Source organism: Ammospiza nelsoni, chromosome 27 (genome assembly GCF_027579445.1).
Source record: "Ammospiza nelsoni isolate bAmmNel1 chromosome 27, bAmmNel1.pri, whole genome shotgun sequence".
NCBI classification, from domain to species: domain Eukaryota; kingdom Metazoa; phylum Chordata; class Aves; order Passeriformes; family Passerellidae; genus Ammospiza; species Ammospiza nelsoni.
The window spans coordinates 6,266,289-6,294,113 of NC_080659.1; the positions used below are offsets into that span (position 1 = coordinate 6,266,289).

A 27,825-nucleotide genomic window follows, 5' to 3' on the forward strand; every position below is an offset into this window, starting at 1 on the left:
TCCAGGACTTTTGCTCTGTCCTCATCCTATTGCCAAGAAAATAAATTCCAACCGAACATTTCAATTTTTTAATAACACTTGCTAACAACTCCATAAAAATAATTCTGTGTTCTGGGCCCTCTCCACATGACATCAGGCTCATGGATTTCTGGGCCAGGCTCCCGAGGCCTTTGCAAACTCCTGTTTGCTCATAAATCAGGGCCAGCGGTGCCGTTTTTAGCAAAAGCAGCCCGGCCTGTGCCGCCACACTGCTCTGCACAGAGAGGAGCAGGGCACAGCTCTTCCCAAGAATATTTCTGGGTTCCACATTCTCTGAACCTCAGAGAAAGGAAAAACACAATTCTCATCATTTGCTGTGCCTGTGTTTGTGCCACAGCAGAATGCAGTGTGGGGACTGTTGGTGGTTTGGTTCCTCGGCCTGTCAGGGCCAAGTGTGCAGCCCCACATTTCTCTTGACAGAGAAGAGCAAGGCACAAATCTTGGCAAGAACATTCTTACCTCATTTTCTGTGCCTGTGTTTGTGCCACAGCAGAGTGCAGTGTGGGGATTGCTCACCCACAGTGAGGGTGTTTGGTGCCTTGGCCTGTCAGGAAATAGCCCCACGTTGCTCTGCACAGAGAAGAGCAAGGCACAATTCCTCCCAAGAATATTCTGATCTCATTTGCTGTGCCTGTGTTTGTGCCAGAGCACAATGCAGTGTGGGCATGGTTTCCCCACAGTGAGGGTGGTTTGGGTCCCTCACCAGCCTCGTTGCCCACGTGGAAAAAGGGAAAAAAGGGAAAAGGGATCATCCCTGGCAAAGGGAGCAGCTGGACGAGCCCTGAACATTGGGGGATGAGAGGAAAAGGGGAAAGGAAAAGGAGCAGCTGGAAGAGCCCTGAACATCAGGAGGATGAGGGGAAAAGGGAAAGGAGCAGCTGGAAGAGCCCTGAACACTGGGGGATAAGGGAAGCCTTCCCAGCACGTAGGGGCACAGGCTGAGTTCAAGGGTGCCTCTGTTTTCTCTGTTTTCTGTGTTTTCTCTGCTTTCTCTGCCCCAGGGCGCTGGGGCCACGCTGCAGTGGGAACGTTCCCTCTGGGGGTGTGGGACAGTCTGGGAGCCCGCAGCCCCCTTGGTCTCCTCCCAGGCTGTTTGATGGCTCCTGGGCTCGTTTCCAAGGAGCTCCTCACTTCTGGGAAGGCCTCACAAAACTACACTGGGACCATTCACGGCCTGAGGGCAGCCCTGGCCGCCTTCCTCCCGAAATCCACAGAATCCTGCAAGGAAAACACTAAAACGTTCCTTGTCCTTCCCCAGACCATCCCCAGACACCACAAACAGCTCCGTGCAGGGCCTTCCACCATGGCAAAGCAGCTGCAACACTTCTGGGCTCCCTCCATTCTGTTTTAAATTTGATGAAATGTCACCAGTTTTTCCTATAGCTGTGGAAGCATAAATGACTTTACACTCCTTGTTTTCCAGACTTGGAGAATTTGCAAGGTAAAGATAAGGCCAAGCTGGGCAAATTTAACATCAAAAGGGACTGAAAAGGAAAATTCTTCAGGGATGGAAGCCAGAAAATGAAATTTTCCTGTTTCAGGCCATTTTTGGGCGAGGGTGTTCGGTCTTGGAGCCCTCCTGAAGTCCTGGTGTGGCCAAACACAGCTTGGACACGTTGGGACACTCAGCCAAACCCCAATTATTGATTCCTTGCATCATTTCATCATTAAGAGCCAAATTAAGATTTTTCCACAGCAGGAAAGAAGGATTTCCTTGGGAGGATTTATTTTCTATGCAGAGAATGTAAATATGTTATTCCATTACACCAAAAGCCAGGGTAGGACTCCAAAATTCCTGATTTTGAAGGGATTTTTTTTTTTTTCATTGAAGATACAAACCCAAGCTCAGGTTTAACCCTGAGTGTTCTGCCTTGCCCCAGGATGGAAAACCTGCTTTAGCACAAAATCTGAGGAGAAATCCAAACCTGCCCACACTCCCAAATTCCCATGGGATAACCTGGAAATCTCCCATTTTCCCCTGGTTTGGGGAGGCTCAGCAGCCCCAGAGCCCTGTGGGAAATCTGCATTTTCCATTACTCCACAACCCCTGCATCTGCCCAGGAAAGCTGCCAGCAATCCCAACAAACAGGGACATTTTGGAGCCCATCAACAGCTCCACATTTTGTTTTTAAACTCAGCTCCAACAACATCTGCTCTGGAGAAATCCCTTTTTAAAATTATTTTATTTTTTTTTTCCCCCAGAGCTTTGGAAATTGAGGATTTTTAACAACTCTGCTCCTTCCAGAGGCAGCTTTAATGGGGAACAGATCCTCCCAAAGTTCTCCTTGAATAAATTCAGGAGTTCCAGCAGCTCTTCCTTGGGGTTTAGGAACTCTTGGTTTTTTCTTAGTGAGTTTTACCCTCCCACGGTGGTTCTGAACCTACAACAGGCACAAGTTCTGCCATAAAAAGCTTTTTTCCTGCACTAATATATGAAATGATAAAATAAATATCAATTAGGAATACACAACAATATCAAATATAAATACAAAAATAGAAAAATATATAAATACAATAGTATTTATAAATATATAAATACTTTATATAAGTATAAAATAAAAATAGTTATATAAATATATATATATTAAATGACCACTCAGTGTCCCAGCACTCAATGGGCCTTTCAATGTGATATTAAAATGCTGTCCCAGAAGAGTAAGACTGAAGCCCATAAAGTTATATTTTTTTAAAAATAAGGATTTTTTCCCTCCCATTTTCCTTTTTCTCAGCATTTTCATCCCAATCCCAGCCAGGGCTTTGCTGACATTAAGGATGAATCAACTGCAGATCCCTAAAAATCCACTTTGCATTAATTCCAAGCCAGGGCATTGCAGGCCTGGGATTTGAATTCCACAAGAGCCCACGAAATATTCAATATTTACTTCAGGGGGTTTCATGGGGCCTTTGTTCCATGCAGGAATTTTATGGGATTTGGGATTTCCTGGCATTTGCATCACCAGCTGGTAATTAGTGAAAATTCCCTGGGAATAAACAGAATTACCTCCCCAAACACAAATTCCCTGGGAATAAACAGAATTACCTCCCCAAACGCAAATTCCCTGGGAATAAACAGAATTACCTGCCCAAACCCACAAAATCCTGGGGGATTTGTTGCTCCAGGAGCTCAGGATGGAACAAAATCCCAGCCAGCCCAACCCCTCCCTGTCCTGACATTCTAAAGGGAAAAAGCTGAGGGGAAATGAGGAAAATCTGGGAAAAAAAAAAACTCATTTTAACTATTCAAATTTCTTAGCTCGTTATCTGTGAAGATTTTTTAGGATTTTACGGGATGAATTTAGGATTTTATGGATTTTTTTTTAGGGTTTTATGGGAGCTGTAGGAATGCTGTGATTGCCAAACAAAAGGGAAATGGGCTGCTGTGATCCTACCTCGAGCTGCTCCTCGGATTCTTCCCTTCCCAGCTCCTTTTGCTTTCCTTCTGTGTCCCTCTCGTGGCAGCTCAGGAGAAATGGCCCGGCTGCACCGGAAAAACTCAATCCCAATTTTTTCCCTATGGATTTAACCCTTAAAAAAATAAATTGGAATTTTGTCAGCATATAGACAAAAAAAAAAAATCTGTTTAAAAACATTTTTCGTTGTTGTTCTTTCATTTATTGGTATTCAATAAATTGAATACCACTTGGTTGGTTCTTTCATTTATTGGTATTCATAAATAAATAAAATTTTAAAGCATTTTCATTTAGTTTTAAGGAAAAAGGAAAGAAAAAGGCAATAAAGGTGAAATAAGTAAAATTTTAAGGCATTTTCATTTCGGATTGGTTTTAAGGGAAAAGGAAAGAAAAGGGCAATAAACAGAGACAGAAAATGAAGAAAACGGAGAATTTGGATGGAATTCTTTATTATGAAAGGCACTGGAAGACATTGGTGTGGATTCCCCATCCCTGGAAGTGCCCGAGGACAGCCTGGATGGGGTTGGAACAACCTGGGATAATGCAGGTGTCCCTGCCATGGGAATGGATGGGATTTAAGGTCCTTCCACCCCAAACCAGCCTGGAATTCTGTGATTTTCAAAATAAAAAAAAAATATGACCAGAGCAGGGGGGAAATAAAGTGATTAATTAGCTTCATTTATTATTTATAGTCCCTAACGAACACCCTGGGTGCATTCATTGCCCTGGGTGGGAGCTTCCCTGCCCACCTGAGCCCTGCTCCACCCTCACCTCCCCCTAGGCCATTTTTATCCACGCCAGGGTAAGAATATCCCATTTTCCCCCCGTTTTCCCCCATTTCAGCCAGCCTGGCTGCCTTGGCTGTGCCCCTCACGCCGGCAGCCTTACCTGCATGGCTGGGGAGTGCTGCAGAGCAATGCCGTATCGTCGTCATCTTACTGTATTTCATATTTCTGGAGTCCCATCTTAAAGTCCATACCTTCTTGCTGGTCCTATTATGCAGCTCCTCTCCGCAGCACAGTTCCTCATGGCTTCCACAGGGCTCATCCTGGGCTCTCGGCCCACCCCTTTTATCCCAGTTGCCTTCACAAGCTACAGCTGCTGCCCAACTAAGGACTTTGCAGCTGTAGCTCATTTAGAATAGCTGGGACCCACTTATCTAACACATAGATCTTACAGGGACTCTCTCCACAACGCCGTCCCTGCCCCAACGCAGGAGGAGGAGGATGCGGCTGCCAGGCTGCTCCGGGGTCCCAGTGAGCCCCGGGAAAGGCCTCTCCTCCCTCGCAGCACCGGCACTTCCCTCCGGCTGCTGGGCTTCGGCACCGCTCACACAAAACACACTTTAAATACTAATTCACCCGAGTTCCTGCTCTTCTGGTGAATGCCAGCTGCTGGTCTGCAGGGACACGGGGAGCTCAGCGCGGTGTGAAGGGAACTGTGCCCGGTTTTGCCTGTTTAAATTCCACACCGGCTGCTCAGCACACAGGCCCGGCGAGTCACAGCCTCTGTCTCCTGTGCAGCAGCCCGGATCTGAGGGACAAAACCTGCACGAATCGCCCCAAAATCACAGCCTGGGAGCTCTGCAGCCTGCCTGGGCATCCGTTCTATCCTGAAAGGCTTCCAAGTGCCCCCTGAGCTTGCAGCGCTGCAATGGAGCAAAGTTATCCCGCAATTCACATGTCTGTGCTCTGGGCTGGTGTAACGGGAATCCCATGTCCCAGTTCAAACCAGTTTGGGTTCCCAGCTCAGGCAGGCCGTGCAGCTTCAGCACCTCAGACAGCAGCAGCAGAGTGTCCCCAGCGCACCCTGAGGGGACACATCCACACATCCCCTGTGCTGGCAGGCAGGGACATTTCCAGCTCGCACGTTACTCCTGGGCAGGGACAGGAACCCGGCACAGCTTTGATCCCTTGCCAAGACTTTTGAGGATTCTGTCAAGCAGCCAAATGTCGGGAGTGTGTTGTGTTTATTAATAAATAAAAGTGTTTGTAGCGAGCAGCCACCTGGCTTTGTGCTGGTTTTTTTTTATTCCACCCCACTCTGGTTCCACTTTCATCCTCAAATGTTATTTCACGCTTTCTCCCCGTTCTCTTTGGTCTGAACAGTTTATTCTACTCAAAAACAAGATTAATTCAGTCTCTCTGCAGAAGTGGATTCTCTGGATTTGTTTTTCCCCCTCCTTTTGCTGCACAATATTCCCAGGACAGGGATGTTTTCCAGTCTCCATCTTTTCAGCCCAGCAGCTGCAGATCTGGAACACGTTGATTCAGGCCGGGCTTTATCCTACACCAAAAGCAGCGATATAAAATCCAAGTTATTTATAAGAGAAAATATATATTTGCATCTCAACGTGGAAGGGAAGAGGGACTGAATATCCAGCCTTTCCCAACACACAGATTTCTCTTAAAAGGGATTTATTGTGTGCTGATCGAACAGAATGAGTTTTTTGTATTTAAAGGCAGAAGTGTGGTGGTCCCCTCACTGACCTCAGAGAATCCCCAGTCCAGCAGGCCCAGATCAGCTCAGCTTTCACTCAGGGCTATTGCAGGTGTGACAGGAATTACAGCTGGAGCAGGAATTCCTAAAATTCCCCATCCTTAATTCCCACTTCACCCCAACAGGGGTTCAGTTCCAAGGGAACAGGCCGAGCTGGCAGATCATGGTAGGCACAGTGACCCCACGGTCACCACGGGGTCAACACCTCAGCCCTTCCCCTCAGGAGTGTCCAGTGCCACCACATCCCCTCACAGTGACCTGTCCAGGACCTCGGCCCCTCAGGAGTGTCCAGGGCTACCTCAGAGTGACCTGTCCAGGACCGCATCCCCTCAGAGTGACCTGTCCACCACCTCAGACCCTCACAAGTGCCCACTGCCACCACACCCCCCTCAGTGACCTCTCCACCACCTCAGCCCCCACAGCCCCTGCCCCTCATCTCGGTGTCCCATTGGCTGCCACAGCCGTCACTCAGAACCAGGAACAGCCCACACCTAATCTCAAGCACCCATTGGTTACCAGGGCAGTCACTCAGAGATAAGCCCCGCCCGACAACGTGGGCGATAGTGGGTGGAGCGCGCACTCCCGCCCTCTCGCTCTCATTGGCTGCTAAGCCTGTCACTCAGCCTCAAACCCGCCCCTCCCCGTGTGTGTGTGGGAGGGCAGCCCTCCTCCAGGAGGCTCTGGACACGCCCCAGCCCCCCTCTTTCACATTATCTCGATGGCCCATTGGCCGCCACATCCATCACTCAGAACCAAACCCCGCCCCTTCCTTCCGCGTGCGCTGGGCGGGCGGGGCGCGCACTCCCGCCCCCTCACCTTTTCAACAACCCATTGGCCGCCGCACCCATCACTCAGAGCCAAGCCCCGCCCCATGAGGGCAGCGCGCCCCCTGGCGGCCACGCCGTGCCCCCCCCCCCCCCCCCCCCCCCCCGTACGTGCTACGTGTGCGTCACCCCCCTGTACCCCCCGTCCCCTCCCGCGCGCGCGCGCTCCGCGTCACCGCTCACGGGCCTGGCGCGCGGCGGCCGCGGCCGGACGGACGCTCGGACCGGGCCGGACACACGGACGCGGCCCCGCTCCTCTCCCTTCTCCCGCCCGTTGGCTCCGGAGCCGCCCGGCGGAGCGGCCCGAGCGCGGCGGCGGCGGGTTCGTTTTTGTGTGTGGGGGGGGCGCGCGGCCTGGTGCGCGCGGCGGATCCCGCCGCTCGCGTAGCGCGGCCGCCCGGGCTCGCTGAGGGGGAGGCCCGGGCTGGGGGGGGGGTGGGAAACGAAGGCTCCCGGCCTGAGGAAACGCCGCCGCCATGAGCGTGGAGGCGTACGGCCCCAGCTCGCAGACCCTCACCTTCCTGGACACCGAGGAGGCCGAGCTGCTGGGCGCCGACACGCAGGGCTCCGAGTTCGAGTTCACCGACTTCACCCTCCCCAGCCAGACCCAGACCCCGCCCGGGCCCGGCCAGGCAGGGCCGGCCCAGGGCCAGGGGCCCCCGGGCGCGGGGCAGGGAGCTCCGGGCCCGCTGGAAGCGCAGGTGAGGGCCCGGCCGGGGGCGGCGGAGCGGGGTCCGGAAGGGGCGGGCGGGGTTGGGCGCTCGGGCCCGCCGGGCAGCGGGGGCCGCGTGTGGAGGGGCCCGGAGGCGGAACCCGAGCGGGTTGTTCGGGGCGGAAACTCGGGCCGGCTGGCCCGGTCGCGATAGTTGTGTGGTTGCGATAGGGGGAGGAAAAGCCACCGGGGCCGGGTGTCACTTCGGGTCCTTTCTCCTTCAAACAAACGCGGGGTTGGGGGGTGTTTGCTCATCGGAAGTTGGGCGCTGAGGAAATTCGGTTTTTTACTTCCCCTCTCTAAAATACGCGTTAATTTCTTCTTGTTGTTACTGTGAATGTTGGTTTTTTATTTCAGTTTCCACTTTCTTTGCCGCACGGTTGTTGGGCTGGTTTGTTTGGGGGTTGTGAGGCAGGGCCAGGCCCGAGACAAGTTCTGAGCTCTGCTTCCTCGTGGCTCAAAAACAACTTTTAGTTTTGGGGTTTTTTATTATTACAACTGATGGCTGGTACCTAAAAGAAAATGAAATTGTGTTTATTTAGCAATTCACAGCTCGTAGGCAGGGGAGGAATTAGGATTACAGCTCCCAAGAAGTGCTGGAAATGGAGATAACAATCTCAGTGTGCCCGTAGTAAACAACAAAAACACCAAAGAACTCTCCCGTATTTTTAAAAAAGCCACGCTTTTGTCCGGTTTGAAGATCGTGGAATACTCAGGCTCCTCACAGGAATCCCATTTTTAACCATGAAATGCCTGTGCATCACCCACGTGTTGAGGGATGAGTTCAGACAGGAGCTGAGAGCTCTGGGTGAGTTTTTATCCCCAAACCAACCATCCTGGGGCTGCTTTTGGTGCTTTTATTTGCAAAAGCAGCCCCAGCTGGGTCTGAGGGGAGCGCAGCAGCTCCACAGGTGTGCAGGGCAGCGCCCAGGGAGGATTTCCCCTGTCCTGGGGGCTATCCCAGCACAAATTAAATCAATTTTTATGCCTGAAAGTGCTCGGTGACAGCTGGGATGTGCTCAGGTCGCTGTGGTGGTGAGGCAGAGCTCAGAGTTTTGGGTTGTTTTCTGTTCATTTGCAGCTTTTAGATTTGGTAGAATTGATCCAGTTTGGCCACTGAGATCAGAATTATTTTCTACCAGCAGTAAAATCTCTGTGACTGTACATTAAAAGGGAATTTTAATCACATGTAATTTTAAACCTTTAATGGGCTGTGATCACTCCAGAGCTCCCAGTAGGGAATTTGTGGCCAAGGAGAAGAAAAACCACCCCAAAATCAGCCTCATAAGCTGAAAGTCCAGACAAGAGGATTATTAATTGGCCTTTTTTTTTGTCTAAACATGTTTGAAAACCTTTGAAGTCAAAGTAAAAAAAAATAAAAGCTCTGGAGAGCACCTTCAGTACTGGCTTTGTCTCCTGGCTAAAAGAAAGGGATTTTATGTTGATTTTTTAAAAAAATCAGGGTGGTTTTGAGTTTCTGCAAACTTTTGTGGTCGTCCTGGAGCTCATTTTGATGTCAGAAATGTCATTTTTGGGGAGGGACTCTGAGAGGTGGAGTGAAGTAAAACAAAGCCCAGGATCTGCTCAGACCTGCCCCTCTCAAGGGCTCAGGGCTGATAAAATCACAACATCTGGGGTTTTTAAAAGGTTCTGGGCAAAATTTTTGCTGCCCTCACCAGATAATTGAAGTTTGTCGTTCTTTTTGGCATCTCAAATAATGACTTCTCCAATTGATCTGGATTTGCATAATGAAATATTAGCCCTGTGATTATAATTAAAGCTAATTAAATAAAAAAAATTACTTAGAGCTGAGGAATATTGGGGGTGGAAACTTCTGCTCTGCTGTTTCTGGGGTCTTTTTAAAAAGATGAGTTGAGCAATGCAGGGCACCTCATGTTGTAGGAAAATTTGATGTATTTAGTTTAAAAGAATGTGTTTCCCCAATATATTTCATTAATAGTTTAATAGCGTTACAATTGATTAATGGTCGATAGCGAAAAGTAGGAATAGAGCACAAACATTTTCTATAGGATACTCTATTTCCATTGTTTCCTAGAATAAGCAAACATAAGAATTGATTTTCTGAAGCGTTTTAGGAGGAATTTAAAATCCTCAGAGCAGGATTTTCAATTATTGTGCCACCACATCCCCTCAGAGCAGCTGTGGCTGCCCCTGGATCCCTGCAGTGCCCAAGGAGCACCCCGGGGTCATGGGGGTACCCCTGGAACCCCGAACCATCCCGGGGTCCCTGCAGTGCCCAAGGAGCACCCCGGGATCACGGTGGGTGCCGTAGGGTCCATTCCCACCCCAAACCTCCCCTGGATTCCTGCAGTGTCCAAGCAGCACCCCGGGATTGGGGAAGGTGCCCCTGGAACCCCAAACCATCCCGGGGTCCCTGCAGTGTCCAGGCAGCACCCCGGGATCATGGGGGTGCCCCTGGAACCCCGAACCATCCTGGGATCCCTGCAGTGTCCAGGCAGCACCCCGGGGTCATTGGGGCGCCCCTGGAACCCCGAACCATCCCGGGGTCCCTGCAGTGCCCAAGCAGCACCCCGGGGTCATTGGGGCGCCCCTGGAACCCCGAACCATCCCGGGATCCCTGCAGTGTCCAGGCAGCACCCCGGGGTCATTGGGGCGCCCCTGGCTGGGCGTTAGGGTCCCTCCCCAGCCCAGAGCCCCCCGGGTTCTCTGCAGTTGCCCCTCCCTCGGTGTGGGTGAGCGCCGGGCCCGGGCAGGCTGGGTTCGGGCTGCAGCCCTAACAAAGGCTGGTTTGTGCGGGCCAGACCCGTCCTCTGCTCGGGTCCCTCCCGGGGCGAGGCTTTCCCAACTTCCTCCTGGGAAAGGGAAAGGGAATGGCCCTCGCTGGGACAGGGCAGGCACAAACGGCAGAGCTGCCTTTGCCAGCCGGCGCAGAATGGGGGTTTGGGGGTTCCCTGGCCTGTGGGGAGAATCCAGCAGCAGGGTGGTGCCAAAGCCTCGCTGTGGGGCTGTGCTAGCACTAATCCTGCTGGAGTTCAGGTGCGGCTCTGGTTGCAGCTTGGATGCAGCACCTGAAAGCAGAGCTGGCTGAGGAGCAGCAGGTGTACCCACCTGGGGACCCACAGGCAGCAGGATCCCACAATCCCGGCCTGATTTGGGGTGGAAAACCTAAATCCTGATAGTCCCGGAGACAGAAACGCCTTCCACTGTGCCAGGCTGCTCCAGACCCCCTCCAGGGACGTTCCCAGGGATGGAGCAGCCCCAGCTCCCTGTCCCCTGCTGGTGTCTGTCCCTCAGCTCTGTCCTGGCCTGCTTTGTGTCCCAGGAAGGTTTTGGGGCCAGCACAGGAGCAGCCCCAGCAGTTTTTGGGAGCAGCTCTGTGGCACCTCAGTGTTCAGCCCGGAGCTGCCAAACTGGCCGTGCCAGGAGCTGCAGCCAACACTCTCTGAAGCAGAGCAGTGCCCCCTGGCACCAGCCCTGCCCGTGCCAGGTTCAGTGCAGGGCTGGCATCACGCCAGGGTGCGCAGCAACCACTTCCTCGTGCACGGCCTGCCAAGGGCTGGGGCTGCTCTGCACAGCGCAGGTGACATCACTGCTGCCTCCTGCCCTTGGCACTGCTGCCTTTTCTGCCTCAGAAAACCCCAAACGGAGCCCAAACCTTGCTGCTTTTTTAAAAACACAAAGGCAGGTTTGTATGAGCACCCAAAAATGTATTAAAATCAACCAATCTTAAAATAGGAATGCCTGGGAGTGCTGGGAAGGAGTTCAGATCAACTCCAGGCTTTGAATCCCACCTGGGCCAGATCTGGCCTTGTTTATCTCCTCAGGAATGGCTCTATCAGTTGGAAATGGAGATTTGAGGTGGAGATTGGAAGAAATGGAGATTTGAAGTGTGCATTTATGTGCTGACACCTGTGCAGAGTCTGTTCCACACCGAGCTGGTGGGATTTGCCCTCACCCCACTCATGGGATTGTGGGGTTTGATTCCTTTTTCCATCTTCCCTTTTGCACTTTCAGTTCCTTTGGGCTGATTGTTCCTATTAAAAGGCAGAGCTTGGAGATAACACCAATAAAAGGCAGCCCATTTATTTATTTATTTTATTTTATTTAAATGCTCCTCATTTCATTTGCAGGGCTGGTGGCTTTGAGGGCAGGCCCTGATGGCTCAGGGCAAGTGGGAAGTTGGCTTTGGACTTTAACTCTTGCAATTGGCTGTTAAATTTTTAATGTGGATCTCTCTAAATGAGGAATAAGCTGAGTTTGCTTCATTACAGCTTGAAGAGGGCAACTTTTAAATTTATTTTTTGATGTCTTTTACAAAAGGTTTTGTGTTCTCAGCTTTCTGTCAGAATTAAGTTGCACCTCCCAGAGAAATTGCATTAAATCCAAGTTGTTCAAATATCGTATTCAGAGACAAAGGCCTTGAGTGATTTTTGTCCTATTTGGCTGGTTAGAATTTATAAATCAATCTTAACTTTACAAACATTGGGGTTACTAATTATCCCTTTGATAGGGAAATGACCCCAGCCCTCCGCTCAGCTGTGCTATGAATATCCCAGTCACTTTGGTGGCCCCTTTCCCACATTTCCCACTCAAAATTAACATGGATTAAGGTAAACTTATCCCTGTTCAGCTTTTGCTGGGATCTTGGCTAAAGAAGGCAGAGAATAAACCAAATGTTGGGGTCTTTCCCAACTCAGTATTGAGGTGCTAAAGCCTCTCAGGGCTGGAGAAATTAACCCAGGACACCAAGGGGCAGCAGCTGCAGTGGCCATGCCAAAATCCCAGTGTGACATCCACACCTCCTGGTGCTAAAAGTGCCCAAAAATGGAGTGAGTTTGGTCAGGAGAAAGGCTGGGGGTGGAAAGTTGCTGAGACAGCATCAAATGTTGCAGAGTTCTGTGATTCTGGCAGCCCATGGTGGGTACAGGAATAGGTGGGGGAAATTCCTGTTCCCAGGTGGATCCCTGGGATAAAAAGAAAGGTGAGAAAACAGCTGCTGGAATTGGTGAAATGGAATTTTGTTATGTAAGGCTGTGGAAAAATGCAACTGCAGAAAAGCAATCTCCCTGTTTTCGTGCTTATCAGTTGGAGTTCAAATAATCCTGTGAAACAGGAGGTGATGGAGCAGGTATTGACTGTGGGATTGTATGGAAAAATACAATCTGCAGGAAAGCAATCTCCTCCTGGAAACTGTATCCCAGTTTATCAGCTGGAGCGAAATAATCCTGGAAAACAGGAGCAAATGCTGGTAATGGGGATCCCTGTGTAATGGTGTGCATTTAGTGCTCTTGGCAGTGTTTTCTGTGGGGGGTTTTCAGTGCCACACGAGATTTGGGGTTCATTTGGGTGTGCACCCCAATCCAGGTGAATGGCCCTGATGGGATCCTGCAGAATGGAGCTGTGGATGAGAACGTGGCCAAGACCAGCCAGCTCCTGGCAGAGCTCAACTTCGAGGAGGATGAGGAGGACACCTACTACACCAAGGACCTGCCTGTGCACGCCTGCAGGTGGGGCTGCCAGAGGGCCCAGGGACAGGGGATGGGGAGCAGCTCCCAGAACTGTGCTGCTCCTCAACAGGTTTGGGAGCAGCTCCCTGAACTGTGCTGCTCCTGAACAGGTTTGGGAACAGCTCCCTGTGTGCTCCTGGGGCTCCTGAACAGGTTTGGGAACAGCTCCCCAAAACTGTGCTGCTCCTGGGGCTCCTGAACAGATTTGGAGCTGCCACGTCCACTTCTGGCCAGCTCAGAGCTCTCTGGGGGATAAATCCCAGGCTCAGCCACCCCAGTGATGGGAATATTAAATATTGAGAATATTTAATATTAAATTATTAATTAAATATTAAAATATTTGTGACTCACAACAGGAATTTGGCTCCTGTTTGGTGCTTCTCCCAGCACTGATGTTCCCCAGTTTCCATTCCCCTTATTTCTGTGCCCTGTAAATCCAGCTAGAGCTTGGATTTGGATTTTCCTCTCAGCAATAACCACTCACTCACTGCCTTTCCCTTTGCAATTGCAGCTACTGTGGGATCCACGACCCTGCCTGTGTGGTTTACTGCAACACCAGCAAGAAATGGTTCTGCAACGGCCGTGGGAACACCTCTGGCAGGTAAGGGATGGAACCATGAAACAGAAAAGTCAGCTCTGTACCCATTTCCTCATCTTTTCACTGTCAGAGCATCCATGCACTGAGCAATGTTCCCTGCATGGATGGAGAGAGCCAGCCACAACTTTGTACCCATTTCTTTCACTCTCAGAGCTCCCATGCTCTGAGCAATGTTCCTTGCATGCATGGATGGAAGGAGCCACATCCTCCCAATGCGTGCCACAATAAATAGATTTATCAGTGTGTTACTAATTGCTAACAGAGGTGTTTCTGGTGTGAAAGTGCTGTAAATTGAGCTGTAATCTGAGCTGTGACCCGTGCTGTTTGCCTGCAGCCACATTGTGAACCACCTGGTGAGAGCCAAGTGCAAGGAGGTGACGCTGCACAAGGACGGGCCCCTGGGAGAGACGGTCCTGGAGTGCTACAACTGCGGCTGCCGCAACGTCTTCCTGCTGGGCTTCATCCCAGCCAAGGCTGACTCCGTGGTGGTTCTGCTCTGCAGGTCAGACAGGCCTCTGCTGCCTTTATAAACAGCAGCCCTTGCTTGCATTTTGGCCCAAAATATATTTTATATTCTGGTTTGCCACCCTTTTCCCTTCAGGTGGTCGCACAGAGTTCAGGGGCGCAGGTGGATAATGCAGCAAAGGGAGTTCTGTTGTGTTGGGCAAACATCTTAGTGCTGTAGTATTTTTTTTCCTAAATTCTGCATTCCTTAATGGAAGGAAGGTGGTTTTCCCTCTGTTTTGAGCTTTGGAAGAGGCACAGCTCCATTCAGGAAGTGACTCTGGAGCATGGAACAGTGACTCTCACTCAGGGTGTTTTTCTCTCTGCTCATTTGAGGCCACAGTAAATCAGAAATTGTTCTGACAGGCTAAGTCATAACTAAAAATTTATAATTGTGAGTGTTTTAATTGGGTGCTGTCACTGTGTGGTTGCTGGTAGAAATTGTATTTCTGTGGAGGAAGTTCTGTTTGGGAAATAAGCTCTTTTTCTGGTCTGTGTGTGCACAGTCCTCATGGAGTATAACCACCTCCAAAGGTGTCACATTTAATATTTCAAATGCATTGTCAGTCCTGGAAACACCCAAGCAACACTTCTCACAATACTGAAAGAAGAACTGAGAAATGGATTTTCCCAGCAGCCTGGGGTTGTTTTGCTTGGGTTTTCCCTGGTTTTTGAGCAGTTTCAGGGGCACACCAGCCCAGCTTTCACCCTCCACAGCAGACTGGTGTGAAGTCACAACTGCTGGCTGTGCTTGGTCCTGCAGGCAGCCCTGTGCCAGCCAGAGCAGCTTGAAGGACATCAACTGGGACAGCTCCCAGTGGCAGCCCCTGATCCAGGACCGCTGCTTCCTCTCGTGGCTGGTGAAGATCCCCTCGGAGCAGGAGCAGCTCCGCGCCCGCCAGATCACGGCCCAGCAGATCAACAAGCTGGAGGAGCTGTGGAAGGTACAGCCTGGCCTTTGAGGGGTTGGTTTCACCAGTTCTGGGGTTTTCAAGGGAGGACAAGAGTTCTAGGAGCTCTGGAAGGCAGAAATCCCCCAAGGTTTAAATCCTGCAGTGCCACAGCACTCAGAGTGTTCAGGGAATTGTTGAAAGCTTCACCAAGCTGAAAACCAACTTTCCTTGCTCATATCAAGACTTCCAAATAGTTCTGCTTTAAGTGGTGCAGGGAAATGTTGCTCATTCAGTTATGGGGTTTTTGAGAGGTTTTTTGTGCATCCTTTAAAATTTTAACTGGGTTTAATACGATTTGTAATGCCCTGGTGTAGCTTTAAGGGTGGTTCCAACTTGATATCACTCCCAGTATTAGTAAAACACAATTTTAGCAGTCCTGCTGTCAATTTTATACTTCACAGTGTGAAACAAAACATCTCTGCTTTTATTTCCAGGAAAATCCATCTGCAACCCTCGAGGACTTGGAAAAACCTGGTGTTGATGAGGAACCCCAGCATGTCCTGCTTAGATATGAAGATGCTTATCAATACCAAAATATATTTGGTCCTCTGGTCAAGCTTGAGGCAGATTATGACAAGAAACTCAAGGAATCTCAGGTAAAATATGTGAGATTTTCCTTTTGAGGGACTCCTGACAGTGCTGGGGTCAAACACGGAATCACAGCACCCTGAGTGCAATAAATAAATAAATGTTGGAATTGCTGTGGTGTAGCAGTGATGGTGCTGTGAGAGCAGGGAGAGGAGAGGAAAACCCTCACACTGAGGGGTTTTAAGAGCTTGAAACATTTGGGAACTTGTCACCTTTGCTGTGCTCAAGTTTTCCTTCCCAAACACCACCTTGTGTCCCAGAAGTGCAGCTGTTTGTTCCCCTCAGAAGCTGCAGGTCCCTGCCAGGGCAGTGGGAGTTCTGAGAGCTCCTGGAAACATTTCCTGGGTGTTTGAAGAGGGGGAGAATTCCACAGCTGGTGAGCAGGACTTTGTTTCTCATCATTAGCTCTCAGAACAGAATTCACCTCTGCAGGTGCTGTGAACTCAGCACAGGAATGAACACAGATTTTGGTGACATGGGAACAGAAAGTGTTGTCATTTCTGCACTGTTCTGAAGCACAGGACTGTGGTGGTTGGCAAACAATTCTTCAGGAAAATAAAAGCTGCTCTTTTCTTTACCCTCAGACCCAAGATAACATCACAGTCAGGTGGGACCTGGGCTTGAACAAGAAGAGAATTGCTTATTTCACTTTGCCAAAGACTGATTCAGGTGAGGACACCTGGGCTGTCTCTTTGTCAGGGGTTTTTGTACCTTCTGAATAAAAGCAGAGTTCAGAGCACTCTGAGGCTGGCCTGGGGAGGCTCTGGAAGGGTTTTGTGGTTGCTCAGAGCTTTTTTCCCCTTTTCCTTTGTAGACATGCGCCTCATGCAGGGAGATGAGATCTGCCTGAGGTACAAGGGAGACCTGGCCCCCCTCTGGAAAGGAATTGGGCACGTGATCAAAGTTCCTGACAGTATCCTTTACTTGGGGAGCCTCAGCAGGGCTGCCCAAAGCTGGAGTCAGTAACAAGCCATTCATTATCTCCAAAAGTAATTTCTGCTAATTTAAAATTTGGGGTGGGTGGGGGAGGGAACTGCTGGAGAAAATCACCAAAATTGGGGAGAATAAAATTCAAAATTTTGCTCGAAATTACTACTTAACGAGGTTCTACAGATTATGGTGATGAGATCGCCATCGAGCTGAGGAGCAGCGTGGGAGCTCCCGTGGAGGTCACCCACAACTTCCAGGTGGATTTTGTGTGGAAATCCACTTCCTTTGACAGGTATGGAGGCTGCACCTCACAGCTGGGCAGGCACTCGCTGTACACTTCTGTTCTTTGCCTTCACTGAGCGTTTTCCAACCAAAGAGTTTGTGTTGGTTTGGCAGCAGCCACCAGAGATCCCAGTGTGTGGTGAGCACCTGGTGCCTGGTTCAGAAATGGAATTAATGCGCAAAATGGCCAGTTGTTCTCATTTTGAAGGGTTTGTTGCAAAGACATCAAAGGGAGAAATTTACCTTATGTGTAATAATAATTGAAACAGAAGAAGAAAAACAAGTTTATAATTGAGCTTCCTGAAATTGCTTTAAACTGTTAAAATATCAAAAATTGGCTGTGGAGCCCACAGGCTTCAGCCAAGTCTGTGTTTGGTAAGCCAGGAGTTGGCTTCTTATCCTATTATTAGAATTTCCTATTGGTAATAGATCCTATTACTATTATCTCCTCTGATCCTATTATTTTATTCATTATGGCTGCAAATTTACTTCAAATCTTGCACCTAAATTCCTGTCACAGGTTCTTGCACCTGAAATTACTGTCCCAGATTGTGTCACCGAAGCTGCTGTTCCTGTCCACATTTTCTGGGAATACCTTGTAATGTTCACATGGGGAAAAAGCAAAATCTGAGTTCTCAGAGTGTAATTTCTGTGATTTTAATTCTGTTAATGAGTGTTGGCCATTGTTCTCTTTGCCATTTGTGTCTGATACCTGCTGTAGGACACCTGAGGGTGCTTCACACTGATCTTTAGGAATGATTTTCCTGCTTTTCCTTTATTTCAGGATGCAGAGTGCTCTGAAAACGTTTGCAGTGGATGAGACCTCAGTGTCTGGGTACATTTACCACAAACTGCTGGGCCATGAGGTGGAAGATGTCATCATCAAATGCCAGCTGCCAAAACGCTTCACAGCCCAGGGACTCCCTGATCTCAACCACTCTCAGGTAACCTCATCTCCTCTCTGTGCCCAGGATGACAGAAAGGATTTATAAATAGAGGTTAAACATCTTAAAGCCTGTGCTGGGAATGTTAAATAACAATAAATATTTTTTATTTTTTAGGTTTATGCTGTCAAGACTGTCCTGCAGCGTCCTCTGAGCCTTATCCAGGGTCCCCCTGGCACTGGAAAAACAGTGACATCAGCCACCATCGTGTATCACCTGGCCAGGCAGGGCAATGGGTGAGACCTGCTCTCTGAGCCCTTATGCATGAGCTTGAGTCATGCAAAGAATCACCTTGATTAAAAAACAAAAATAATTTGTGTCATTGAACTGTACTGTCTGGGGAGACTTGGGCTCATTGCACATAATACCCTTCCCCTGCATATTTATTGATGTGTAACTACTTATATTTTATTGCAAGTCTGGTGGAAAGAAATTCCAGTTTATTGAGGTTGTTGGCTGATTTTGGCAGGCCTGTGCTGGTGTGTGCCCCCAGCAACATCGCTGTGGATCAGCTGACAGAGAAGATCCACCAGACTGGCCTCAAGGTGGTTCGTCTGTGTGCCAAGAGCCGCGAGGCCATCGACTCCCCCGTGTCCTTCCTGGCCCTGCACAACCAGATCAGGAACATGGACAGGTGAGCAATGAGGAAAGACCTCTGGTTTTGGTGTTTGTGTTGGGCACAGCTGACGGGTGCTGTCGCTGCAGTACTGCTGTTTGCTTAATGGGTTTATTTTACTTTAGTTAAAAATCACTTGCACTGCAATCCTACAGAGTTGTTTGGGCTGTAAAGCAAAATTCCTGGGTTTTTTTTCAGCATGCCAGAGCTTCAGAAGCTGCAGCAGCTCAAGGATGAGACTGGAGAACTTTCCTCTGCTGATGAGAAGCGTTACCGGGCGCTGAAACGCACGGCGGAGCGGGAGCTGCTCATGGTGAGGGCCTGGGGCTGATCCCCAAAAATCCCTGGGACTGTTCCCTCCAAATCCATGCTGCCCCCATCCCCGTGCCCCCATCCCGTGCTAACCGTGCTCCCTGCTGCCCAGAACGCCGACGTGATCTGCTGCACGTGTGTGGGAGCTGGGGACCCCCGGCTGGCCAAGATGCAGTTCCGCTCCATCCTCATCGACGAGAGCACGCAGGCCACCGAGCCCGAGTGCATGGTGCCCGTGGTGCTGGGGGCAAAGCAGGTAGAGCCCTGGGGTCCCTGAAAAGGGTTTGGGAGCACAGCAGGACCAGCACTGAGCAGCCACCTTCCAGTGCAGGCACACAACATTCTTCATTTTCTAGAACATAAACTTACCTGACTTCATTCGGGCTCAGCCCTCTTCATTTTGGGGTTAGCCCTGTTCACTTAGTGTTAGCCCTCTTCATTTAGGGTCAGCCCTGCTAGTTTCTGTTTCCATGGCCTGGAGGGTCATGATGCTGTTGGAACAATCTGGAGAGTTACCAAGGTCTTTATATTAAAATGATCATCTGAGAAGACAGTGACACTAAAGGTTTCTGAGCCTTTGGGGAGAGCTTTAGCCTATCACAAGTTGGAATGATTAATTCCTAATATGTCAGGGAATGGTTTAAACTGACAGAGAGTGGGTTTGGGTTTTATATTTAGGGGAAATAGTTTCTGTGAGGGAGGGGAGGGGCTGGGATGGAATTCCCAGAGAGGCTGTGGCTGCCTCGTCCCTGGGAGTGCCCAAGGCCAGGCTGGAGCCACCTGGGATGGTGGGAAGTGCCCCAGGGGTGGCACGGGGTGGGATTTAAGATCCTCCCATCCCAAATTATGATCCCCCATTTTTGTAGGATATTTCTGTTATTCCAAACAACCTCCAGGCACCAAACTGAGCTCTCCCCAACCTCCCCACAGCTGATCCTGGTGGGTGACCACTGCCAGCTGGGCCCTGTGGTGATGTGCAAGAAGGCAGCCAAGGCTGGGCTGTCGCAGTCGCTGTTTGAGAGGCTGGTGGTGCTGGGCATCCGGCCCATCCGGCTGCAGGTGCAGTACCGCATGCACCCCGCGCTCAGCGCCTTCCCCTCCAACATCTTCTACGAGGGCTCGCTGCAGAACGGGGTCACTGCAGGTAAGGGGGCTCTGGGGCAGCCTCCGCAGCAGCAATGGACTGTGGGGACACAGCAGGGAGCAGCACTGAGCAGCCACAGTGCCGGTGTAGGCATGCCAAGTGTTTCCCTTTTCATCACAGAAACCCGGCTGAGTTCACTTGGGATCAGCCCTGTTCATTTGGGGTTAGTCCTGTTCATTTTGTGATAGCCCTGTTCACTTGGGCTCAGCCCTGTTCATTTGGGCTCAGCCCTGCTAGTTTCAGTTTCCATGGCCTGGAAGGTGTTGGTGCTGTTGGAACAATCTGGAGAGTGAATATGATTTTATATGAAAATGATATCTGAAAAGAGAGTGACACTAAAGGTTTCTGAGCCTTTGGGGAGAGCTGCAAATCTTGAGCAGGGATCAAAGCAGGCATTCTCTCATCTGGGTTTGGTTTTTTAATAAAAAAATTTGCATCACGCTTCATTTTGAGGCTCTTTGATATGGAAATTGACGAGTGGTGTTGCTGATTTGTTCTGCCCCTGTTGCTGTGCTCCTCAGCTGACAGGGTGAAGAAAGGCTTTGATTTCCAGTGGCCCCAGCCTGACAAGCCCATGTTCTTCTACGTGACCCAGGGCCAGGAGGAGATTGCCAGCTCAGGCACCTCTTACCTGAACAGGTGAGCTCTGGGGTCTGCCCTGGCCGCGTGCAGGGCAGGGCTGGTGGCTCCTCGTGGATCAATCCTCACTTGTGGTGTAATAAAAGCCTCCCTCAGGGCTTGCAGCCCCAGCTGCTTTTCCCTGGGCTCCTCTCACAGCAAACCAGGAGGAAAATGCACCGCCTCACCTCACTGGGTAGAGAAGGAGCAGGCCATGATCAAGTGCCTGATGTGGGTGAATTTGGGCCAGCAGGAATTGCTGATCAAGTCACATTTTGAATTCCTGTAACTCCTCAAGCAGAATCCTGAATCTCAGATTTACTTCAAAAGGGATGGAAATGCACTTTTTTTTTTATCCTATCCCTTTTTTCTGCATATTCAACCTTCAATTTCAACAAATAAATGTAAAATCTGCTCCTCTTGGGTCATGGTTGTTCACGTGCCTGGCAGGAAAACCAGCCCAAGTTGTGAACAAAATATCAGTGAGATATTTTTAATCTCAGTCTGTTTCCTGAGCTGCATGTGCAAGACTGGATACAGTGGAGCAGATTGTGCACAAACAAACAGCACAATGCCTGGCTGATAGGGGGCATTGACATTCAAAACATTCTATATTTAAAGCTTTAAGATAAAGCAGCTGAAGGATCTGGGGGATGTTTGGAATGATGGTGATTGTAAAAGTTCCTTGTGTACATTTAACTGCAGCAAGAAATCCCATTTGGAGTTCAGGAGGTTTTGCTGTTTGTTGTGCAGTGCTGAGGAGGGGGAGGTGAAGTCTGTGGTTCTGAGGCCTTTGGGATGTTGGTTTTGGCCCAAATTCCTCTGTGCATGTCCAGAGTGAGGAGCTGGAGCTGAATTAATTGCAGTGCTTGAGCAGAATTGATCTTTCCATTGAAGCACCCTCACGTGGGAGCCTTTTAAACCCCATTAACTTGCTAAAACCTGAGCCCTGCTGGCCTGACCCTCCTTGTCCTGCTGTGCCCCTGCAGGACCGAGGCTGCCAACGTGGAGAAGATCACCACCAAGCTGCTCAAGGCTGGGGCCAAGCCCGACCAGATCGGCATCATCACCCCCTACGAGGGCCAGCGCTCCTACCTGGTGCAGTACATGCAGTTCAGTGGCTCCCTGCACACCAAGCTCTACCAGGTACTGCTGCACACAGCCCAAAAGGAAATCCTCAATGGTTTTCATTTTTATTCCATCTTCAGGCTCAGCCTTTGGGATTTCTGCGTTGGTTTTGGTTAATACCGATCGATTTTTGAGTTGCTTTTGGTTAATATCGATCAATTTTTTGAGGTTTTGAGTTGGTTTTGGTTAATATTGATCGAGTTTTTGAGTTGGTTTTGGTTAAAATCAAGGAGAGGAGTTAGGAGGTACCCATGGGAACAGGGGAAGGAGGAAAGCCTGCTGAAATCTCTGTGGAAAGAGGTTGTAACAAATCCTGTGAGACACAGAAGGGAGAGGTCACTGTGGAAAACCTGGTGCCTTCATCAGCCCTCGGTGCCAAGGGACGTGCAGGAAACCAAGCACATAAATCCTGCTGGCCACACGATTTATGTGCTTGGGAACACATCCTGCCAGCAGTGGAACTCCTCCACCAAACAGAAAAATGAGCTGCTACAAACAGGACAATTTTGTGTTCAATATGATCTTGTTTTGCAAGATTGAGAACTTGAGCAGTGTTTTCACTGCAGGGAAACTTGGTGGAAATATTTTTCCCTGTGCCAGGAATGATGTGTCCCTCTCACTGAGGTTTCTCAGAGCTAATTTGGATGTTTCATCCTCCAACATTTTGGAACAGTCAGAGCTTTTTGGCAACATCCTCAAGCAAAGAGCTGCTTCGCACAGTTTTGGGAAACAGGAGGACCATAAAGCTGAACATGAAAGGAATTTCTCCTGAACTGAGAGTCCCTGTTCCCCTCTGGGGCAGCTGCTCAGTGCCCAGAGGAATTACCAAATCACTCCTCCCTCCAAAAACAACATTTTTCTCAGCTGATGGAGGGCTCAGTGCTGGCCAAGCCCTTTGGCAGTGCCTGCTGGTGGCAGAGCTGTTTTGCTTCCGTGCCTGAGGTGTTTTCCTGTGTTGCAGGAAGTGGAAATTGCCAGTGTGGATGCCTTCCAGGGCAGGGAGAAGGATTTCATCATCCTGTCCTGTGTGAGGGCCAACGAGCACCAGGGCATCGGCTTCCTCAACGACCCCCGGAGGCTGAACGTGGCCCTGACCAGAGCCAGGTGGGGCAAACCGGGCATGGAGGGGTGCAGGGACAGGACACAGGGAGTGCCTTCCTTGGGGGGACTGGGGAAGGAATTCTTCCCTCTGAGGGTGGGGAGGGGTTGGGGTGCAGTTCCCAGAGCAGCTCTGGCTGCCCCTGGGTCCCTGGCAGTGCCCAAGGCCCGGCTGGAGCAGCTGGAAGGGGTCCCTGCCATGGCAGGGGTGGCATGGAGGAGCTTTAAGGTCCCTCCAACCCAAACCATTCTGTGCCATTTTTATCTCTCATCTCAGCCCCTGCCACCATCTGGCATCAGTACGTTGGGGAAGTCCTTCCCATTTCCAGCACAGATCCCTTCCTTTCATCTGCTGCTTTATCACTTCCACAGCCATTTTGTGCCCATTTGGGTTTTTTTGATGCTTCTGATTGCAGAGAGGCTGAGGTGGAGCCCAGCATGGTGCTGCTTGGCTTCCCTGCTGTTCCCAAGCCCCAAATCGTGCCCTGGGGGTTTGGTGGGACACAGAGTGAGCCTGAAGGAGGAACTCTGTGCTGCTGCAGGAACTGCAGCCTCCTCCCAGGTGTTGAGCCACATCTGGAATGGCTGCTGTGAGCAGTTCCAGCTGCACCAGGCTCCTCCTGCAGCTCCCAGAGAGGAGAACCCAGGGGCTGCTCTGTTCAACATCCTTGTAACAAATCCCCCAGTGAATCGTGGTTCCTCTGTGTGCACAGGTACGGGGTGATCATTGTGGGCAACCCCAAGGCCCTGTCCAAGCAGCCCCTCTGGAATCACCTCCTGAATTACTACAAGGAGCAGAAGGTGCTGGTGGAGGGGCCCCTGAACAACCTGAGGGAGAGCCTGATGCAGTTCAGCAAACCCCGCAAGCTCGTCAACACCATCAACCCTGTGAGTGACCCTGCTCCTGACAGCAGCCAATTAGCCCTGACGCCTTAATTAATCCTGAATGGGCGGGATGAGGCACCCACACAGCCTCACACCCCCACGGGTTTCCATTTTTGCTGCCTTTTGGTGCAGCGTGACTGCAGGGGAAGCAGCTGCTGCTGTCCCTGGGCTGAGCAAGCTTCATCATTTCTCTTTAATTGCAGGATTTTATTGGGGGTACGTCTTGAGGTGAATGAAATGAAATTAAGGAACTGGTTTGTGTAGAAAGGGAAAACTCACTTTTAACCCTCAAGCTGCAAGTGTTATACAAATTACTACTGGGGGAGCTTGGCAGCCACCAGAGGACAGTGAATGGAGCAAGGGAATTGCCAGGGCCTCAGAATAGACTGAAAACTCATCAAATGTCTCACAGCTTGGGACAGGCTGCTGGAAAATCTTACTTTGGGTGTTCAGGATGTGGCTGAAATAATAATTAAAGGTTTTCTATGTGTTAGAATTAATTTCCACAACATTTGCGCGATCTGGGGAGTTTTATGGATTTTTACCCAAAATAGCTTCCACTGAGGTTGCAGTGCAAGGTTTTCTAGTGGGGAAAGAATGAGGATGGATGCTAATTGCCAAAATCCCTGCAGGGTGCCCGTTTCATGACCACTGCCATGTATGATGCACGCGAGGCCATCATCCCCGGCTCTGTCTACGACCGCAGCAGCCAAGGTAAAGGAAATCCCCAAAATTCACTTTTTAAAGGTTTATTTTTCCCCTAACCAGCCACTGAGGGGTCACATCTTACACACTTCAAACTTTGAAACTTCTTAAGAGCTTTTAAACTTGTGCAGATTTTGAATTTGTAAAGGTTTGAACTTCAAACTACAGAAATGGAATTTGAGAACTGGAAGTGATGGAATTTGAAGGCTGAAAATGTTTGGGACAAATTTGAGGGCTGAAAATGTTTGGGATGAGTTTAAGGGCTGAAAATGGATTGAATTTAAGGACTGAAAATGTTTGGGATGAAGTTGAGGCTGAAGTATTTGGGGTAAATTGGAGACTGAAGTGTCTGGGATGAATTTGAGGCTGAAAACGTTTGGGATGAGTTTGAGGCTGAAATCTTTGGGATGAGTTTGAGGGCTGAAAATGGAACAAATTTAAGGACTGAAAATGCTCAGGATGAATTTAAGGACTGAAAATGCTTAGGATGAATTTGAGGGCTGAAATGTTTGAGATTTAATTTAACAACTGACAATATTTGGGATGAATTTGAGAGCTGAAAGTCTTGAGCCTGGATTTGGCTCTCTGTAAATAGAATCAGCCTGACAATTGCAGAGCGGGTGCAAACTGAGGGGAAAAGGAGAGTGAGCAGCATTTCAGGGATCTCAGGTGGTGCTGTGAGGAGGAGGAGCTGTGGATGAGCCTGTGTTAGGTGGATTTATGGAATGTCCTGGTGTGGAATCGGCAGCGAGGCTGAGATGCTGCTGCCTCCTGGAGCAATCCCTGCAGCCCCTCCTGTGCTCTCTCTCCCCAGGGCGTCCATCCAACATGTACTTCCAGACCCACGACCAGATTGGGATGATCAGTGCTGGCCCCAGCCACGTCACTGCCATGAACATTCCCATCCCCTTCAACCTCGTCATGCCCCCCATGCCGCCCCCGGGCTACTTCGGCCAGGCCAACGGCCCCGCTGCAGGTGAGGGCACACCAGCCTGGGGGCACCGGGGGGTCAGGCCGTGCCTGTCAGGCTCTCACTGCTCCCGGGGCTCTGTTGCAGGCCGTGGGGCTCCCAAAGGGAAGACGGGCCGTGGCGGGCGGCAGAAAAATCGCTTTGGGATCCCTGGCGCCAGCCAGTCCAACCTGCCCAACAGCCAGGCCAGCCAGGACGTGGTGTCCCAGCCCTTCTCGCAGGGCCCCCTGACCCAGGGCTACATCTCCATGAGCCAGCCCTCTCAGATGAGCCAGCCTGGGCTCTCCCAGCCGGAATTATCCCAGGTGAGTGGAGTTTGGGATATCAGGAGCTTTGCCTGGGGTTTGTGTTGGTGATCCGTGCCTGCACCTCCTCCCTGCTGAGGGAAACGAAACTGAAACTGCTCTCAGTGGCTCAGCTGCAGCGTTTGCACTGCACTGATGGGGGCATGGAAGGGAAATGTTGCCTCAGCTGACAAACAGCTCAGAAACCCCTCAATTTAGGGAAATTCTGCACCAAAAAAAGCAGATTTAAAACACGCAAATGCTCTCAGCTATATGGTTAACCTGGTTCTGCCTTGCACTTGAGCTGGACACTGATGCTGAGGCTTCCCTCACCTCTCCCCTTGCAGGACAGTTACCTTGGTGATGAGTTTAAATCCCAGATTGACGTGGCGCTGTCACAGGACTCAACTTACCAGGGGGAACGAGCTTATCAACATGGTGGAGTGACGGGACTGTCACAGTATTAGAGTGTAAGCACCCTTGTGCCCCTCCCCTGAGCCAAACTGTCCCCATGCCCTGATTTAAACTGTCTCCTCCCCTTGATTTAAACTGTTCCCTCCTCTAATTTATACTGTCCCTTCCTTGATCATAACTGTCCCCTCCCTTATTTAACTATCCCCTCCTCCTGGTTTAAGCTGTCCCCTCCCTGGTTTAAGCCTGGCTGGGTGAGCAGGGCTCCCCTAACTGAGCTCTCCTTGTGCCCCCAGGTTGAGGAAGAAGAGCTAAGCTTGTGTGGAGCTTAGTTCATCAGCATTTTATTCTGGGTAATAAAAAAAATAAAATAAAATGGATACCTGTTTTCCACTGCTAAAACTGAAGCACCACTGTGTGAGAGCAACAGGAGAAAGAAACCAACCAACGGAGAGGAGAGAGAGAAGAGAGAGGAGCGCGCGAGAGAGGAGAGAGCCACTGCTGGAGCTCACTGAGCCACGGAGCCTGAGAGAGGAGAGAGAGCCCTGAGGAAGGAACTCACCCAGCAGAGTGCTCAGCTGAGTCCCCCCAGCTCCGGAGAAGGGCCTTAACAAAGCAGGTTTCACTTCATTCCATACTTCTCTTGGCGAGCAGGGCATTATTAACCTTTCAGAGCAGATGGGGAGAGGAAAACCCTCATCTCAGAGTTGGGCTCGTTTTGCGAGGGTACTGAAAACATTTTAGCAGGAACTGTTTACATTTTAGAAGCAGAGTGTCTGAGAGAAAGGGGGGGAGAAAAAAGGAGAGAGAAAGTCCCTGCCTGGGTGAGAGCCAGCCAAGCAGAAATCAGCTGCTGCTCAACTCTGAGGTGCAGGTTTTGTTGTCCAACACTGGCTCTGAAATTTGTTGTCATCGTGTCGCCCACATTCTGAACGAGGTGGTTTTAAAGAGATTCTTTCAAAAAGAGCACTGAATTTTTTAAGAAGTTTTGTCTCTGAATTCTTAGTGGTGGACCTGGGAGATTTAGATCCTTGTTCTGAGAAGCTTATATTACAAAAAAAAAACTTTAAAAAAAAAAAAAAACAAAACAAAAAAAAACCGTTTCAAACAAAAATTAGAGCACCATCCTTGAGAACTTTCAGTGTGATTTCAAGTTGCAGCAATCAGCCTCTTCTTCCTACATGGGATAGGTTTAGAGCGAGAGGAGCCTGCGTGCTCGAGCAGGAGGGTTTCAAAGTGTTTTCTGTATGCTTTAATTGGCAACTGTCTGGACTCTACTCTGTGAAAAACAGCCTTTCTGTAAGATGAACTTTATGCTTGAAAGGGGACGGGTTCCTGTGCCCTTCGGCCCTGGAGGGAAGGTGCAGCCAGGCCTGCTTTGGTCCCCGCAGCCCTGGGGAGGACCGGTGGAAATTGGGGATTATTTTGGATGGAAGGGAAGGCTCCACGCCATTGCAGGAGCAGGACGGACAAACGGACAAAGCAGGCAGGTGGTGGAAGGTGGTGGCCTCTGAGAGACAGAGCTGGGTTTAGTTTGGGAGAATGGGTCAGGCTTTGGGGTGTGGAGCAGGAGAGGACGGAGGGAGGAGTTGGAGCGAAGCTTCAGGGGAAGAGAGTTTGTTCAAGCTGTGCTTTGTGCAGCAGAGCTGTGAGCCCAGCTGGGAGCAGGGCTGGGAGGAGAAGCCATCCACGCTCTGAGGTGTGTGAAACACTCACAGGGAACACTTGGGAGCTTTTCATTTCTGTCAGGACCTTTTCTAGGAGCAGCACAGAGACAAGTGATTCCTCCAGCCCCGTTCTTAGCAGATCTTGAGTCAGAGGAGCCTCTACCTCCCAACTGGGCAGCAGCAGCAGCAGAGATTGATCAGAGCCTGGCTGTTCT

General features: G+C 50.2%; 1 protein-coding gene and 1 long non-coding RNA gene across 6 annotated transcripts; one reads left to right on the forward strand and one right to left on the reverse strand.

Moving 5' to 3' along the window:
- Positions 1-60: 60 nt before the first annotated feature.
- LOC132084418 (uncharacterized) lies at positions 61-7,516 on the reverse strand. 4 transcript variants are annotated; one of them, XR_009420067.1, is made up of 4 exons: positions 7,290-7,516; positions 4,429-5,735; positions 3,429-3,564; positions 61-1,257 (listed from the first exon to the last, which is right to left on the reverse strand). It is a non-coding gene; the product is annotated as an uncharacterized LOC132084418 (long non-coding RNA). The 4 variants fall into 4 exon arrangements; XR_009420066.1 differs by having other exon boundaries at positions 4,338-5,735; XR_009420068.1 differs by lacking the exon at positions 61-1,257 and adding an exon at positions 2,287-2,464.
- UPF1 (UPF1 RNA helicase and ATPase) lies at positions 7,200-27,060 on the forward strand. 2 transcript variants are annotated; one of them, XM_059489472.1, is made up of 24 exons: positions 7,200-7,473; positions 12,831-12,973; positions 13,485-13,574; positions 13,906-14,073; positions 14,839-15,019; positions 15,463-15,624; positions 16,201-16,285; positions 16,431-16,529; positions 16,721-16,838; positions 17,613-17,772; positions 17,890-18,008; positions 18,242-18,406; positions 18,587-18,701; positions 18,813-18,956; positions 19,631-19,844; positions 20,366-20,483; positions 21,452-21,608; positions 22,552-22,694; positions 23,402-23,576; positions 24,206-24,287; positions 25,093-25,254; positions 25,336-25,553; positions 25,880-26,002; positions 26,240-27,060. In XM_059489472.1, exons 1-23 carry the CDS (start codon positions 7,249-7,251, stop codon positions 25,997-25,999), a joined length of 3,363 nt encoding a protein of 1,120 aa, XP_059345455.1. In that variant the 5' UTR covers positions 7,200-7,248; the 3' UTR covers positions 26,000-26,002; positions 26,240-27,060. The 2 variants fall into 2 exon arrangements, with proteins under 2 accessions (XP_059345455.1, XP_059345456.1); XM_059489473.1 differs by having other exon boundaries at positions 7,201-7,473; positions 16,730-16,838.
- The last annotated feature ends 765 nt before the right edge of the window (positions 27,061-27,825 follow it).